This window comes from Drosophila simulans, chromosome 3R (assembly GCF_016746395.2).
Source record: "Drosophila simulans strain w501 chromosome 3R, Prin_Dsim_3.1, whole genome shotgun sequence".
Lineage (NCBI taxonomy): Eukaryota > Metazoa > Arthropoda > Insecta > Diptera > Drosophilidae > Drosophila > Drosophila simulans.
The window spans coordinates 13,006,932-13,023,050 of NC_052523.2; the positions used below are offsets into that span (position 1 = coordinate 13,006,932).

At 41.5% G+C, this 16,119-nt stretch overlaps 1 protein-coding gene and 1 long non-coding RNA gene across 2 annotated transcripts in view; one reads left to right on the forward strand and one right to left on the reverse strand.

Annotated features, from left to right (window-relative positions):
- The first annotated feature begins 1,530 nt into the window (after positions 1–1,530).
- LOC120284981 lies at positions 1,531–4,559 on the forward strand. Its single transcript, XR_005544198.2, has 3 exons — positions 1,531–1,924; positions 1,999–2,123; positions 2,540–4,559. It is a non-coding gene; the product is annotated as an uncharacterized LOC120284981 (long non-coding RNA).
- Positions 4,560–14,534: 9,975 nt separating this feature from the next.
- Positions 14,535–16,119, reverse strand: part of LOC6728259 (protein timeless homolog) — a 67,588-nt gene continuing 66,003 nt past the window's right edge. The window contains exon 18 of the mRNA XM_016175225.3: positions 14,535–16,008. Within this exon, the coding sequence (XP_016034895.1) occupies positions 14,609–16,008 (1,400 nt within the window). The 3' untranslated portion in view covers positions 14,535–14,608. The remainder of the gene's footprint in view (positions 16,009–16,119) is intronic.

A 16,119-nucleotide genomic window follows, 5' to 3' on the forward strand; every position in this document is an offset into this window, starting at 1 on the left:
CTTGGACAGTTTGTAAATTTATTTTGGGCACAAGCATTTGTTTCATCATTTATATTGTAGGCACTTCTTGGGCAATCGCTTTACAAAATGTTTACTTTAATATTTACATGCTATTTATGACAAGATTTATCATAATACTCATAACTTCTTCATCCTCTGAATTGAGCATATATTTAGTATTGTACAAAATTGGGTATTATTCAGCTTGGTCCCATACACATGTGCTTATTCTATTTAATATCATTTTAATCTTTTACGACTCGCAATATTGAAATAACATATTGTATCGGGATGGTCTGGAGTCCTAAGTCTGAACCTTTGGGGGCGTTTCCCTGCAGTTGTTACTTTTTACGAGCATCAATTTCTGCCACATTGACATAAATGTGCATAATAACCGAAATGCTTTTTACATTTCCGCTGCAAAGGAAGTCATAAATAAGCCAAACGCTGACGGGGCAGTCAAGCCCGGCGTCTTCGCTGTCCGGCATTATCCGGAAAAGGGGGCGTGTCCCCGCCCATAGATTTTTGTGCTGCATCTGCGTCGCCACGTTGGGCGCAAATCAAGTTATTACGGCCCATGGCTGGACTTTGCCACTGCGTCACATATGGCGAGCATAAATAGCACCCATCCGCCCCGTTGGCCGGCTGGATGACTGGCTGACTGGCTGAATGGGAAACGGGCTAACTGGCTGGCTAGCTGGCTGGCTGGCTACAAACTTTCTTTATGCGCTTTCCATGAACATTTCGTGGCAGGTTTATGTATTTAATGGACTTTGCACAACTTTCTTTTGCTTTCTTTGGCCCTTACCAACTGGCCCTTTCTTTTTGGCAACTGAAAGGGCGTCTGCATCGCAAGTTTGGAAAGGCTCGGTTTGGACGCATTACGTCCATTGGCAAAGTTTTGTGACGCCAGCATTTATAACCGCTTCAGCGTCCATTTTCATTATTAGCCGGAGTAGCACACACAATAACAGAATGCGTGGGATTTTATGTCCAATTATTTTTGTCGCCTGCGCAGCACATTCGCATTATTCGCGGCGCCACAACATCCATAAATAGCTCAATGCATTTTATGCGCTGGCGGAATCAAATACCAATCAAAATTAAAAAAATAATGCCTATAGGGATGCTATGCCAACGGAGAAATGTTGAACTATGAACAATCTTTTGTAACTGGTTTTATTAAATTTTAACTTTTGTTCTACGTGTTCTTGTTTTTACATTTAAAAAGACAACATTTTTGGTTCAGCTTTTAATACGAATGCTGTGAAAACCTTTCACCGTCCACCTTGGCATTTCACGCAGCTTTGGATGACCTTGAACTTTTACCACGAAAGGAAAAGCAGATAGCCAAAAGGGTCCCTTTGTTCGCTCGGTTTGAAAACATCCTTTGAAAGAGTGCTTTGCATACGGCTCGACTGAATTGAAAAGTTCAAAAGTTAAGCGAACACTCGCAGGCAAATACGGTGGTCAGTTGCAAATGAATATGCCTACTAAATCGTTTATTATACTCGAATGCTTCCTGACCTGTTTGGGTATGTGGAAATCCTTTCATTCTGCGGCATTCAACATACAGTGTAAATTTGTATTCATACATATGCCAATCCTGTGGAAGACATGGGACTTGGCACAGAGCCGGCGCCGAATAGACGTCGTGAGCCAGCAAAAAGCCAACACATAAGATGGCACTCCCTGCGGAAAATGTCCTCGCAACATTATTAAAATGTTGTCAGGCATTCCGAACAAGTCTCTGTGCAGTGGAGTTTATTTCATATTTGCAGCCAACCAGAATCACATACATATAATATGTTGCATGTTGCGACAGTAAAAGTAAATGCAATATGGAAAATACAAGTTGCCTTATTGCCTTTATAAAGCTCTTACGTTTTCCTGATATGAAAGTATTTTCACTCTTTTGCATAAGGTATTATATCAGATAATCGTGAATATTTCGATATTTTTAGAAAAATTGTTTTAAAATTCGTATTTCGTTGGCAGAAAGACCATATTAAGTGAACATTATGGCCGCAAATATTTGTCAACCAAGATATGACGAGATACTTAGGAATTGCTGCTGCCAGGAAGTATATAAAAAATCGAACTGAAATGGACAAAATGAAATGGTAAGTATCAACAAGCGCTGACAGCGACGACAACGACACTTATCGAATGCGAAATTGATGAGCTAGGCAAATGACAGTCCGGCTGGGAAGGCTCACGTCCCTCGTCCTCATCAGCAGTCCCAGTCCCCGTTCCCAATTTGCCCAGCTCAGTGCTCCTGCTCATCCACCCACCCCCAGGCGTAATGAAGGCTCGGCGGACTCTGTTCGATAAATTCCCGAAATTGGTTCTGACTTAAAGTCAATAAAAGTCCACTTAAGGCTTCATTGTTGCCCGCTTTTTTGGTGGGAGCTGGAGTTATCCTGCTGCTGCCGCTCTGCTGTTCACAAAATTGTTTTTTAATGCGCGCACATCAATAGACAAGCCAAATAGTCCATCGCAAATTTAACTACTACCATTTTCGTGCTCGATTTTGTAGCTTCTCCAGTGTTCAGCATCAGATATTAAGCGACAGCATGAATGGTGCTGCTTTTCCGTGGGGTTGGACTGGACCCCAAGGATGGTCCATTCGGGGGATGATGTTTTCACAGTTGGTTTCAGGGCCTTTTACCTGCGAAGCCAAGGATTAACAACAGCGATGCCCAACAAGTGTCGTTATCTAAATACCAGGGATGACAAGAGAAATAATCCCACCAAAATGAGTCACGTAGTAAAATAGTACTGATTTATACATTTTCTAAATATTTCATAACGTTTTCAATTACTTACAATCAAGAAGTTTATCACTTTATTAAATTACATTTCAGCCTATCGCATTTACTTACAGGTGTATCATGGAAAACTTTACGAACAAATTAATAATAAGCTATTTAGTTTTGAAATATTAGCTAACATTTTAAAATTATTATCAATTAAATATTTTCTGTAGGCTGCATCCCTGGACTCAAACATTACCTTGCATAATCGCCCCTCATAAATGAAATCTTTTCCAAAAGCTTATGAATATAGCCCCAGTTTGTGGACAGAGATTTTGGAAGAGAAGCCTTTGCCCTGTATCTTTTTAACGAAAACAATAACTTCCGCATGCCCCTTTGCTCTTCTTTAACGGGCTAATGCGAGTTTCCCAACAAGTTTCATGCAGCGTTGAAGTTTCCCCTGGAAAACCAGGTTGCCAAGCCGGGGATGAGGAAATGGGACGCGTGTGTTGCTAATTAGAACACATTTCTTCAATTTAACCCCCCGCAAAAGTCAGGGAAAACACAAGCAAGTTTCGGGGAAAGCTAAAAACTCCGGGCACAGCTCGCTTTAATGAAACAAAATGGGGGTTGAATACGCACTCGTGATGAATATACGCGCAATTATACCTTAAGGTAATCCACTGTCGTACCTTTGTTATGTCGATTCCAATGAAAACACTTGAAACTTTTCGCATGAATGATATTGTTGATGGCTCACGGACCGCGTTGTTGTATTTGACAAATATTTATGCTAATAAAAGCGGCATCACCGTAAATATGACCTCCCCTGAAACACTGTTGCTGCTCTTTGTGGCCAAAACTTTCCACGAAAGTTCAAACTCCTGTTGTGAGCCATACAACCGAACAACCACTGGGGGACAACCCACTGATGCGGTCGATGATGCGAACCTAGCCACACCAGTGAGCAACTAGCAAAGTGGGACCGGTTGGAAGGATTTCATCCTTTTAGAGTTTTAATATTTAACAATTTATTATGTATTTAGACCAAGCGAAAGTCTAAAAGCACATTTGCCATTGAGTATTCAAGTTAATCATAAGCTGTCTTAAATTAATAAGCTTTGTAATAGTTTACCACAAAAATATGTATATTTTTAATGCATGTGCTTATTGTCCTATTTTCGGCAAGTATAAAATAAACAATTTAATGCCTGCTTTAACCTATTTTGTTTTTCATTTCGCCATGCCGATGGAAACCGAACTGTTGCTCAATTAGAAGTGCCGCAACCCTCTAGCCCAACGTTCTTTCCGGCTCGACTTTATTAAATTAACGTTTCATGTTCGTTTAATGAACAAAGGAAGACGAAAATAATGATGCTCGAAAGGAAGAGGCGTGCCCCACAAGTGGGGAAGGGAATTTTGGGGCAAGTCAACGTGTCGCATACTCACCGAAATACAAAAATAAAAGACGCAAATGCGAAAAACGCCGCAAGATGTTGCCGTTGGTCCTGGTGTTGCTGCTGTTGTGGCTGCTTTTTGCGTAACAAGCCACTCTAATGACAATATTGGCACTTACAACAACAATAACAACAACCTCAACAGCCACAACAAACACAACAACAATAATAATTTTTGTGGTTATTACCAAGATTACAACGGCAGAAGCAATGACAACTTTTTGTGCCCCACTCCAAGGACACCTACACTTGGAAATAATTAGATAAGTTTTTGAATATGTAAATATTTATGTAAATATGTAACATTTTTAATTTAAATTCCAAGAATCCTATTTTTAGAATAACAATAAATTCTACAAATATTCGAGATAGTCCATACAATTAGTTTCTTACATAATATGTGAATTGAATAAAAATCAAACTCAATGTTGATTTTGAAACAAAAAACTTACATTTTTTAAAATGCCAAAAACATGATAAGTTTTAAATTAATTTTGGTAAAGTCAAGTAAACAAAAGGAAATTTATCTTCCAGATACATTTTCCCTGTGCACACATACAAACTGCCAGGAAAAGAAAGAGAAACATGTCGCACCCGAGGAAGTCAAACTCACACACGTGCAGACGCACCTACACATGTACAAACATTTATAGTCTACTTAGAATTTAGCGACATTTGCCGTGGCGAACAAGTATCAAAGGAAAGAAAAGCTGCAGAAGCCGACGACGGAATGTTTTCATTTTTAATGAAGGCACGTAAAATGCGAAAAAGTCCTACGCACACACACACACATGGACGGGCTTTCATAGATTTGCTTTAATTATAATTCCAGACGCGTTTATCACATCAACAACAATACAAGCGCAGACCCGCACACTTGTACTTGAATTATTATATGGCACTCGCACAGTAAGCCATTACATCTGTGTGGCCACAAAATGTTTTTTCATAAACTAACACATACATACACACACGCAAGGGGCTGTTGAAAATTTAGAATGTCCTGTAGGTGGTAAAAAGGCGGAAAAACCACCCTGCCGGCGTTATCCTGTTTTTTGGTATTATTTTTGGTCCTTTGTTCGGCTGAAATATTTATGCATTCGTATGACAAAAATTTTACAACAGTTGTTTTGTATACATATTGTATATTTGACCTTTTGCATGCTACTCATCCAACTTCTTGGGCTTGTGAATTCTTGATGCGGCAATTTTGCAACAAAAATTATCTCTGCTCGTCGGGATTATCACAAACTTTTGCCAAATTGCAATTTTCTTAAAAGAAAACATAACAAAATAATGGTATAGAAACATTTTGTCATGCTTTACGTGCTGAGTTTACTTTTACCAACAAAAATTGGCAGTTCTAATTAGTTCATGACTTTATGTGTACAGTTATCGTATATCAACTAAAATCAATTCCTGAATTTAAGTCACAATATGAAAGGCATCTAAGTTATTTAGTCAATGGATAAGGTCAGGATTAGGCTTATACATTCTTGCAACTATGGAATTTCTACATATGTTTAATTTAACGAACTTTCATTTTAATCACTTTTTATTTCGTTGATTTTAATCTTAAATTTTTATTGCCCATGCACCGAGTTGAGCTAATAATTGGGTACTTAAATAATTTATACAGATTGCCACATATGCAACAAAAAGCACTAATCCAGGCATAAGTCCCATTTGATTCCAAGAGCAGCTGTGCTTTATGGTCCTATCAGGCGAATACAGCAGACTCCCATGAGGTCACATTGCTCGCTGTTTTCTGGTTTGAGGATAGATTAGTGGCGGAATTTGTAAACACAAACATATTTTCAGAAGTGATAAACACTTGACCCTCAATTGGAGAGCCCACAGACACCTGGATGTCAAAAAAAAGAAAACAACAAAATGCTTGCAGTCAAGGGCTTTTGCAAACACTTGAAACGCACGCCAAAGACTAAGCTGACAAAGAATGTGCTCAAATATGAAAAGCAGAACAAGAACGATATGCAGCCAAGATTGGAAATAATATTTATTTGATATTTCCCATCGCCATCGATGGCAACAACAAATGGCAAACATTTGTGCAAGTCTCAAGCAGCAACTTAAGCCAAAGTGCACACAATCCATCGTCCTTCTTCCTTCGGCCCATAGGATGTGCTTAGGCATGCAATAATCTAATGTGCAAATATGAATGGTGAATGTGCGAGGCGGACGAGCACAACATGTTACATGCCACTAAAAATCTAAATAAAGTGCCAAGAAAGGCGGCGCAGAAAGGAACTGCCTTCATAGGGCGCAATGCAGTGAAAGATGTTGGCTCAATAGCTTCATCACATATATACATATATATCTGAATATATATTGCGATTGTACGGGAACTTTGCCTTCGGCCTGTTTGCAGAGACGGCGCCGCAGACCGCCAGACACGTGCACTTGAAAACGCCAAAGTCAAGCCCAACATCGACGCCAACGCCCGGGCCAAAAGTCAATAATAATAAGTTGGGGGATTCGGAATACAAAAAAATCCAGTCAGCAGCTGGATAAGGGGGTTGCAGAGGGGTAAAAAATACTCAGACAAATTCGCTTGAAAAGGGTAAAGGAATGTAATAATACTTAAAACTTGAAATTCGACTATGCTACTGAGCCAGGTTACGAAAGGGCAGAAATGACAGTTTGGAGGCAAAATATATAGTATCTGAATGCTATGAAAAAACATAGTAAACTAAGTTTAGAAAATTAATTTTATAAAATGAAAAAAAAGGTATAGGTATATACAATTACTTGTAATATTAAAAGTCATTATACATATGCCTTTATGAATTTATGGTGCTTTATAAGTCCAACTGCATGTATCTTCATGTTTAATTTCAAAATAGTACAAAAATTAGTTCTTAAATTAAATATTTTTTTTTATTTCAGGCTGTCTAGTTTTTGTGTAAGTCGTTGGCGGCATCACTGAGCCGCATCGCGTGGTCCCCACTCCGGGCCCACTAGGCGTATGAGTTATAAGCGAAGTTGCCGTAAGCCTTTCAGTGAGCTCTGTCCGCCCTGTTGGCCCTGCCCAACTGTCTGACTCGCTGGCTGCCTAGCTGCCTGTGCGGGATTGGAACTTGCAGGATGAGGACTGGTGGTGGGCACGTCCCTATCTTCGGCTGACTGTTAGCACTGCCTGCTTGACTTCCAAGTGGCATTTACTCATTCTTTTCTTCACATGTTTGCCCTGCCTCCGCAATGGCTGCAGTCTGCCTGCCTCGATTTGTCATTTTGCTGCCAAGACGAGACAGAGGCTGGGCGGCTAGAAAAAAAGAAAAAGGAAGACCGGGGTAAAAATGGAAAAGCCCTCAATTCTGTGCATACTTTTGTGTGTCGAATTTGAATTCAATTTCCGACGCTGAAAGGTTTTTAATCTTGTTATCAGGCAGCTGCTCAACCGCCTGGCATGCAAACTTGAGGATTTTCTGGCCAGCAACCCTTGTTAAACGTTGAGCAGTTGATTAGCTTAACCTTTTTGTTGTTATGCAATGCCCTGCAGCAGGCGATTGTTACTTACATATTAATAAGTCCACATGCTCAGTTGGAGTCAAGTGGAGAAACAGAGGAATTTTATTTGGAGTTTCCAGAGAATGGGTAACTTTTTGATTAGGAAAATTATACAACCCTCCAACTAAATATAGTTTACTGGACATATGTGAAAAAAAAAGAAAAATAAACCAATTTGGAAATGATACTGATTGTTGCAAGTGGAGCATTAGAGTTCATTGGTAAAAATAACCATTTTTATACTTTGGCCAAAGGTGGTGTCTAATCGAAAAACACCACATATCATACCCCAATAAAAAAAGAAGCCCATGTCACACAATTTAAAAAGATGGGTAAAAGGATTCCAGTGTCCAATGGTCAACGTTTATCAGACAGTTAGACACTTTTTTAGGTGTCCTTTATTGGGGCTTAATTAATTTCTTGATAGTCTTGCTGTTGTGACCACACAGCTGGCATTTATCCCACGAATTATCCAAGTCTCTGCAAAGCGTAGACTCCGAAAAGGGGAAATGGCAAACCGAGATATCGATCCCACGTCACAACTTTATTAAAAACCACCTGCAGTGGTATATTGCCAGTCACATGGATTTATTTGCGGCCATTAAATGTCAGAGCGACTGGAGCAGCTAGAGATTGCAACGGCCTATCCCAAATCGCAACCGGATAGTCAGCTCACGCATTTTGCAAATTTACCACCGCCCAGCCGGCCAACAGCCACACCAAAGTTGCGGCAGATTATAAACGTAATCCCGGGCGCGGGCCACGTATTCCGGAGTCCTATAAACCGTAAACTCACGCACTCGCCCGCAGCGGTGGCAAATGCCACGTAGCTCCGGAATCACAGGGCCCGGAGCACAGAAAACATAAAAGAAAGCATTAAAAATGGCAAACAAAATGGCAAACATATTTCTACCCGACGCGTCGCCACAGAGGTGAATAAAAATAAGCACAGTTGCCAAATTTCACATTTGTTTAGTGCTTAATGTTTAGCCACCGACGATTTGCATGCCAAGCAGGTGCTACATAATTTATCAGCGAATGCAAATGTCGAGAAGCTACGGATCTGATTTATACACTATACACGGTCCTGGCCTGTAAAATGCTACGGCGGAAATTGTTTTCGACATTTAAATGCCAACTGACAATCGGCAAACCGACACCTGCGTCGCCATTTTGTCTGGGCAAATACGGCAAAATTTCGGTTAAACTATGGGTTGTTCTCAGTAAGTGTATTAAATTGAAAATTAAAAGGAAAAACAAGTTATTAACTAAGGACTACGCGTAGTACCAAATGTTATATCTTTAAGAAGTGAAATTCAGGAATAAAATTATAAAATTATTAAAATAATACTTGTACAATATCTTGCACTTATCATTTTCGATTCTCAGATTTTAAATCAAGAAATATACTTATTTAAGATTTTGGGAACTCCCCGAGGCAGCTGTAATTTCGATCTGCGATTGCAATTACCGTCAATTTAATCAACAAGGTTGCAACGCCAGTGCAAATAAAAATCGAGAGTCGACGCCATAATTTTGGTTTATAGCCGGGAATCTGTTAATGCGATGACTCTCAGTCGGCGCTCTACCCGGCTGTCCTGGCCACCTCATCCATTTTCAGGCCCTGTCCAATGGCGCTCATAAATAAAAATCACTGAGGCTTGAATTTTGCATAATTCCCTTTTTTCTTGTTTTGGCTGCACGCGTAAATCTGCAAAGTGTAGCAAAAAAAAATGGTTGGGAAAATTGCCCGTGTACATATATAGCCAAAGGTGTGGGTAAAAATCTCGGTGTGTATTTCTGAATGGCTGTTGGAGGAGGGGCGTGTCAACGGCCTCTGCCACTCCCACTGCGGTCCCATGCATCATGGTGTGGCAATTTTCAGCTTTTATGTATTTATTGCACATGAAATGCATTCCACAATGCGCCGGTAATTTACCAACTACGCCCCGTTGCCACCCATGAAATCCAGCCCATCCACCCACCAGCAGCCACTTTCAATGAATGCAACTGCAATGTGCAAATACCAGATATTTGCAGTTAGGGCTTCGGTAAAGCCCGACAATCCAATTTGTTTCCACGAAACCGTGTTCTCAGAGCATTTACGACACTTTTTAAATGGAGGTACACGTCATAAAATTGGCAAAAGTGCATCCAAATTACTGTAAGGCTTCCATTCGAGTATGAGAAGTTTAACAAAATCAAAATTGGTTAGAATTAGGGCAATTGAATATATCACTTGTAAACTGACTTTGTGCGTAAGTCTTGTAATATGCAGCTTGTGAAAAACTCTCGTAATATTCTTTGACCACAGCAATTAGATTTATCCGAAGAACCAAAACTTTCCCATTCGGTCCCCAAAATGCCCGTTTCCCAGAAGCCGAACAAGGACAAAAGTTTCCCAGCTCAGCAGATCACGAAAATCGTTCCACCAGCAACCAAACCAAACCGGCCAAAAAGAAATTGGCACATTCGCTATCCAACCACATTTCGCCTACCATAAATCCACACAAAAGGAAACTTTTTGGCAAGCGAGAATTTATGCCCGGACTGCCGGCCGACTTCTTAGCGATTTGTTCAGGCTTATAATTCATGTTTTAATTGGCAAAAAGTCGAGGGGCGAAAAACGCAGACGCACAGTCGAAGAGTCGCATTTATTTATGACTTGTTAAGTGTAAAATATCTGGCGCAAAATCAAAAGATGCAGACCGCGACCCATACCCAACCAACCGACTGCGAAATTCCAATCTAAATCATATGTTTGTTTATGGTAGTAGGGCCTAGTAGCGCCCACAAAATCGGGCAGAAAAAGCCGCTGCCAAGTTGGCAGCCATTAGGCTAATTATAAGCGTTCTACGGCCAACAGAATGCTAAGCCCCCTACGAGCATTTGAAACGATAAGTCCCGTATACGGGATCACGAGGGTCACTAAAAGCCCCTTATGCCGGGAACAACATAAACTACAATAACAATTAGTCGGCTTACGAAGTCGAAACTCGGGCTTCCAGCCCGAAAAGCCCAACCCTCATCATCAGGCGTAAAGGAAAAGTGTCCACAAAGTTTGTGCGTAAGCCATCGCAAACAGGGTGAATTTTCGGGTGGTTCGAGCTAGTTAGCCAGTTCGATCCGTTGGGGTTAACAAAGGCCGTTCGAGACTGCCATTGTGCCAGAAGTGGGCCGGGCTAAAGAGTGCATGACATACGCTTTTTACAATTATTTACTGACACTTCCGAGTCACGCCCCTAGGTGTTCTGAGAAAGGTCCCCAAAAAAACAGACTCGTTTTACTAGTACACATGTGCAGATTAAGGCATGCTTTTTGCTGCTCTAAAACAAAGCTCCTAGAAATAGAAATCATGGAAAGAACACTGAGGAAAACAAGGGATTTTATACTGATATAACATGTATAAATGGTGAGCAGCAGCATATGTTCCAATTTAAGCTAAGAGAGCTTTAGTTCTCAGGAGAAAAACCATACCTAGTAACTAATGGTGTATACGCTTAATGAGCCAGATTTATTCATTTCATGAACTTGGTTTCAGAAAAACTCTTCAGCAAAGGGTCGCTAATCAAAGCCTCTTCATCCGGAGTGTAAACACTTCACGAAGTGTATCTTAGCCTCAGCATTTTGAAAATAAACTTTGCCGGCTGCTTTTGTTATGATTTCCCAAAAGCCAAGACGGGACACTGAACTGTGTTTGTCATCGGGTGACAACAAAGACTGGGAAAACTGGGAAAAGGAGGACCTCTCCACAGGCAGTCGGTGAAGTTTTTGCCAAAGTGCTTCTCTGCTCGCAGTTCTCTTTTAGCGGGTCCTGTGAATCCTGCGAATCTGGCATTGTGTTTATCACACGTCAAAGGCGCTTTTTGTCTTTGCCCAAATCTGCTTCAATTTGAGCCAAGATGAGCGGCATATAAAAAGTTTCTGTTGTATAAACATTGTGTGATTGTTAGAAAAACATGTGCCAGGGGCACAAATACACTCTTCCAAAGAGAAACGCCCACTCGAAAAATAAAGCGAACAAAAATCGCAGGATCGAACGTCTATTTTGAAATACTCTCCAAAGTTGAGTAAACAGTCTTTTAAATTTAAAGTAGATTGTTGCAGTATAATTTAGAGCATTTATATAACTATTTAATTAAGATGTGGCACACATAATCATTTTGGTCAGCACTCTTCCACATTTTTATTAATTCAGATAATATTGATTTACAAAATGTATGTAAAATTCGTGGTAAGCCTTTCACAAAAAACGCTGTACTTATGAAAGGGTATAATGCGGAAAAAGTTGGGAAAAATCGAGAAAATCCATGGAAGTGGGGAAGCGCAAAGCGAACTCATCAAACAACGCCATCATCTGCATATGCCACGTCCTTGTCAGCGACATCCTTATTCCCGTTATGATGAAAAGTCGCAAGTTTCCCGAGCAGAGAATGTGTCTGCATGTGTATGTGAATATGCGCCTGTGTCTGTGTCACAATAAAGCCGCCTTTATAGTCCTCAGATTAGGTTAATCCGCTGGCTGTTAGCTGTTGGCATCGCTATCTGTTTGGCCTTTGTTCTAATGATGGAAATGAGCGTGTGAAAAGCCCGGGCAATAACTCCTTCTGTTATGTTGGCCCTAATGAAAGCAGTTACGCTTTATTGTGCTCACGCACACACATTCCACTGCGAACTCGGTTTAATGAACAGCTCCTCCGCGCAGCGAAAAAAAGGATATTCAAGTCCCAGGCCACGCTTTATCATAATTTACGATGTATTAAGTGATTTTAAACATGATGCTTGCTGTTGCCTCTGCCATAACTGCTGTCTTTTGTAACCTCTTTGACACACTTACACATACAGCTAATGACAAGAGAATAGTTAATTTATTTTGAGAAAAGAAACCCTCCAAAGGAGCTTTACACTCAGAAAATAATATCACGTTGCCTCTAAAGCTACCCATAAGTAAAATATTTATTAATGTCCTTCCTGGAACAGTAAATGTTTATGTTCTACAAATATTTAATAAGCTTCAAAAGTTCCGATGACAGGATATGCTATTATTCTTAGCGCTGCTGTACAAAACCTCCACCCTATCTCCATAAAAAGGTGTGGCATTCTTTTGAGGGCTCATGCAGTTGACATGTGCCAAGGAGGTTGATTAAATTAATGAAATAAATTATGAGCTGCTCATCACCGGCTCACTCGCTGCTGCCTTTTAAATTGAGTGCGCGCCATCTTGAAATTAATAATGTGACATGTCGCAGGACGAAGGGCAGGAGGACGGGGGTCCTACACCTTGGCAGGTGCCACACACGTGTGTCGTGTCCTTTTAATTCTGCTGCAAAATAAATGAAGTGCCTAAGGCAGCGCAGACTTAAGTTGCCTGTCTGGGATTTGATTTATGCGCGAGCTTGGATTTTTCGCAGCCCGCTTAAATTTATGCACTTAATTTCATTAATCCGTCTAGTGCGACATCACGCATACGCCCCGTTGCAACCAGAAGCGGAAGCAGCACAGACAGTTGGTTCTGATTATTGAATTGAATCGAATTGAATTTGCTTTTTAAGAGTCTTCACTACCCAATCAACCGCATTCTCATCTGTGGCCGAGTAATTTCCAATAAAAGTGTCACAAAATAAAAGTCCTTCTCCGAATGCGAAACGCACCACAAATTCGTTAGACGTGCAGCCCCAAAAAATCCAATAAAAACACAATAAGGCCGGGGCCATTGGCCAGTGACTTGTGTGCTGCTCTTTGGCTCCCCTTTTGGAAGCTGCTACAAAGCAATGCATTTAAGTGTGATTATTTCTTCCGACAATGTGGATTGTGTGTGAATTGCAACTGCCGTTGCACAATGCTCATGCGGACCATTTGCATGCAGTCGCAACCGTTGCTAATACACCTGAAAAACTTTCATAGCGATGCATGAAAAAAACTATAAATACTATACATATCCACGTAAGGAAACTTTAGCAAGCACTGAAACAGAACCACTGTATTATATATGCGATAAAAAGTAGCCTCAATAAAAATAAATATTTTATTTTTAAACTTACTCCAGTAATGTTCCAAGGATAATTTGAGCGATTTTCTTAAGTGCATGCCTTTTGCCAGTCGAATTCGAACCAAGCCTGGGACTTGAACCGTCTCACCCTTGCCAGAAATTAACAAAATGCATTGCACGAAGCATGGCGAATGCTCACCCCAGTGGGGGCAACGGACCAACAAAAGCCACCAAATTAGCAGAGGCACACAAAAGGCTCTGGAGGTGGGGCAGTGTGTGCTGCTCACAATGGACCACCATGGAATTCCATCAAGTCGACTGGGGGAATGGCAGAGGTAATAGAACTGGCCAAGAGGGACTTTATTCCGAAGGAAGGGTCGTCGGGGTCTAGGCCATGTTTGCTGCCAGACAGTTACAATGCAGTCGGTTGACTTTTGTTGGCCAAGTTGATACCCTTAGGCGACCACAGTAGGCAGTAGGCATAATGTAAAGAGCATACGCCCAGATTAACATTTTTGGTGCTGCATTTTTAACATAACTAGACAACATGATAGATAGGTAATTAATATTGAGACACACATTCGAAAAACAATAATTAATATAGTTATATTCTATTTAAGTACTGTGGGCACTTAAGCGTTATAAAATGAATATCAAACCTATGTTTTTTTTTTTTTAATCAAAAATGATTTCCAATCTGTGTGATAATGCCCAATTGATACCCTCTCCTAGTAGAATCACAATACGCATATAAACAGTATACACTCTCGACGAACATGAAAAGGGAACAAACAAAAGCTGATATGCAAATTAAAAGTTACATTTATTCGAGCTTCCATTCCGGTGAGCTATAAAATCAAGAGCAGAACGGGTGTGCATTAAAAATCATCCTCATCATCGTCATCGATGATGGCCAACCGACGCCGCTTGGCCGGCTCGCCATCGACTTTGGCTGGCTTTTTGCGAGCCAAAAAGTTGGCCTCCTCATCGCTGTCCTCCTCGGCAGTGGCATCCATGTGGCCAGCATCCCCATCGTCGTCGCTGCGTGGGCGTTTGTTTGTCTTGTCGGCGGGCAAGGCGCCATCATCGTCGTTGTCGCTATCCGAGTCAATTACATTAACGCGACGTGCACGCTGCAGGGACTTATTGGTAATGTTCTCTTTGTCACCGCCGTTCTCATCCGCATCCTTGCTGTTCTGCTCCTCATCCTCCAGTTCCAGCAGGCGGGCACGATAGTCCTCCGAGTTGAAGTTAAATGCATCATCGTCCTCCTCTTGAGCGGCATTTGTTGACTCATTTAGAGCCATATCGCTCAGTTTGATTTTAGTGGCTCGCTTGGCTCTCAATTGGTTAAATAAATCATCCGTGTTGGGTTTCTCGAGCTCTGCTTTATCTGTCCCATCGTCATTGGAGTCCTTTGACTCCTTGGCTTTGTCTTTGACCTTTCGCTTGGCCTTCTTTTCGCTGGCCTTGGGTTTGTCCTTGGATTTTGGCGGAGCACGTTGCTCGGTTTCGTCATCGCTCTGGTTGAACATAAGACTATCAAGTTTTCGCTGCTGTTGGGTGGCTATGTTCTCTTGCCGCTGCCTGCTGTGCTTTTCAAGGAAGTCCTCCTCTTCCTCACTTTCCTCGGCCTCTTCGCCCTCCTCATCGTCTGCAGCCTCGTCTTCCGGCTCAGCTTCAACCTCTTCTCCTGCCAGGATTTTGGAACGTATTAACAAATCTGCTGAGTTGAGATATATAGGAATACGCCAGTAGGCTTCCATTCCCGTAATCGGCGGCTGCATGCCCAGGGCCACCAGCACCTTTTGGAAATCACCATCTTCCATGGCATTCTTTTGATCCTGCATTAAGGGCAGGAGAGGCACACCATCGTCATCCTCGACTGCCTCCTCGGTATCTTCGCTAGCATCTTGCAGGCATTCCTGCAGCCACTCGATGGCCGATTGATACTTTTCGGAATCCACCTGACCGATTAGAGCTCTAATGGTGCCTACATCCAAGGGTGTGCGTACCATCTGACGCTTCTTGGCTTTTTTCGGCTTGGACTTCAGCTTCTTATACCCCTGCTCCTCAAGCATGGGCTCCTCGGCAAAGTCAAACTCATCGCCCTCGCCTTCCATTTCTGCCTCTTTCTTGGGCTTGTCTTTGCCACGCCCCTTTTTGGCGGGCAGAATCTCGGATTTATCCGCTATCAAATGAATCTGAAGCATTCGCTTGATGATCTGCTGTTTGCTGCGCCGCTCAGCGAACTCGTGGACAAGTCGCTCTAGGCAGTCTGTAAGAATAAATAGTAAGTAAAATCAAAATCTGACTTCTGTACTTATTGCCCCAAACATCTAATCAATTTGGATTTAGTTGTGTGCCCTTGTTTCGAGACCTACATTGC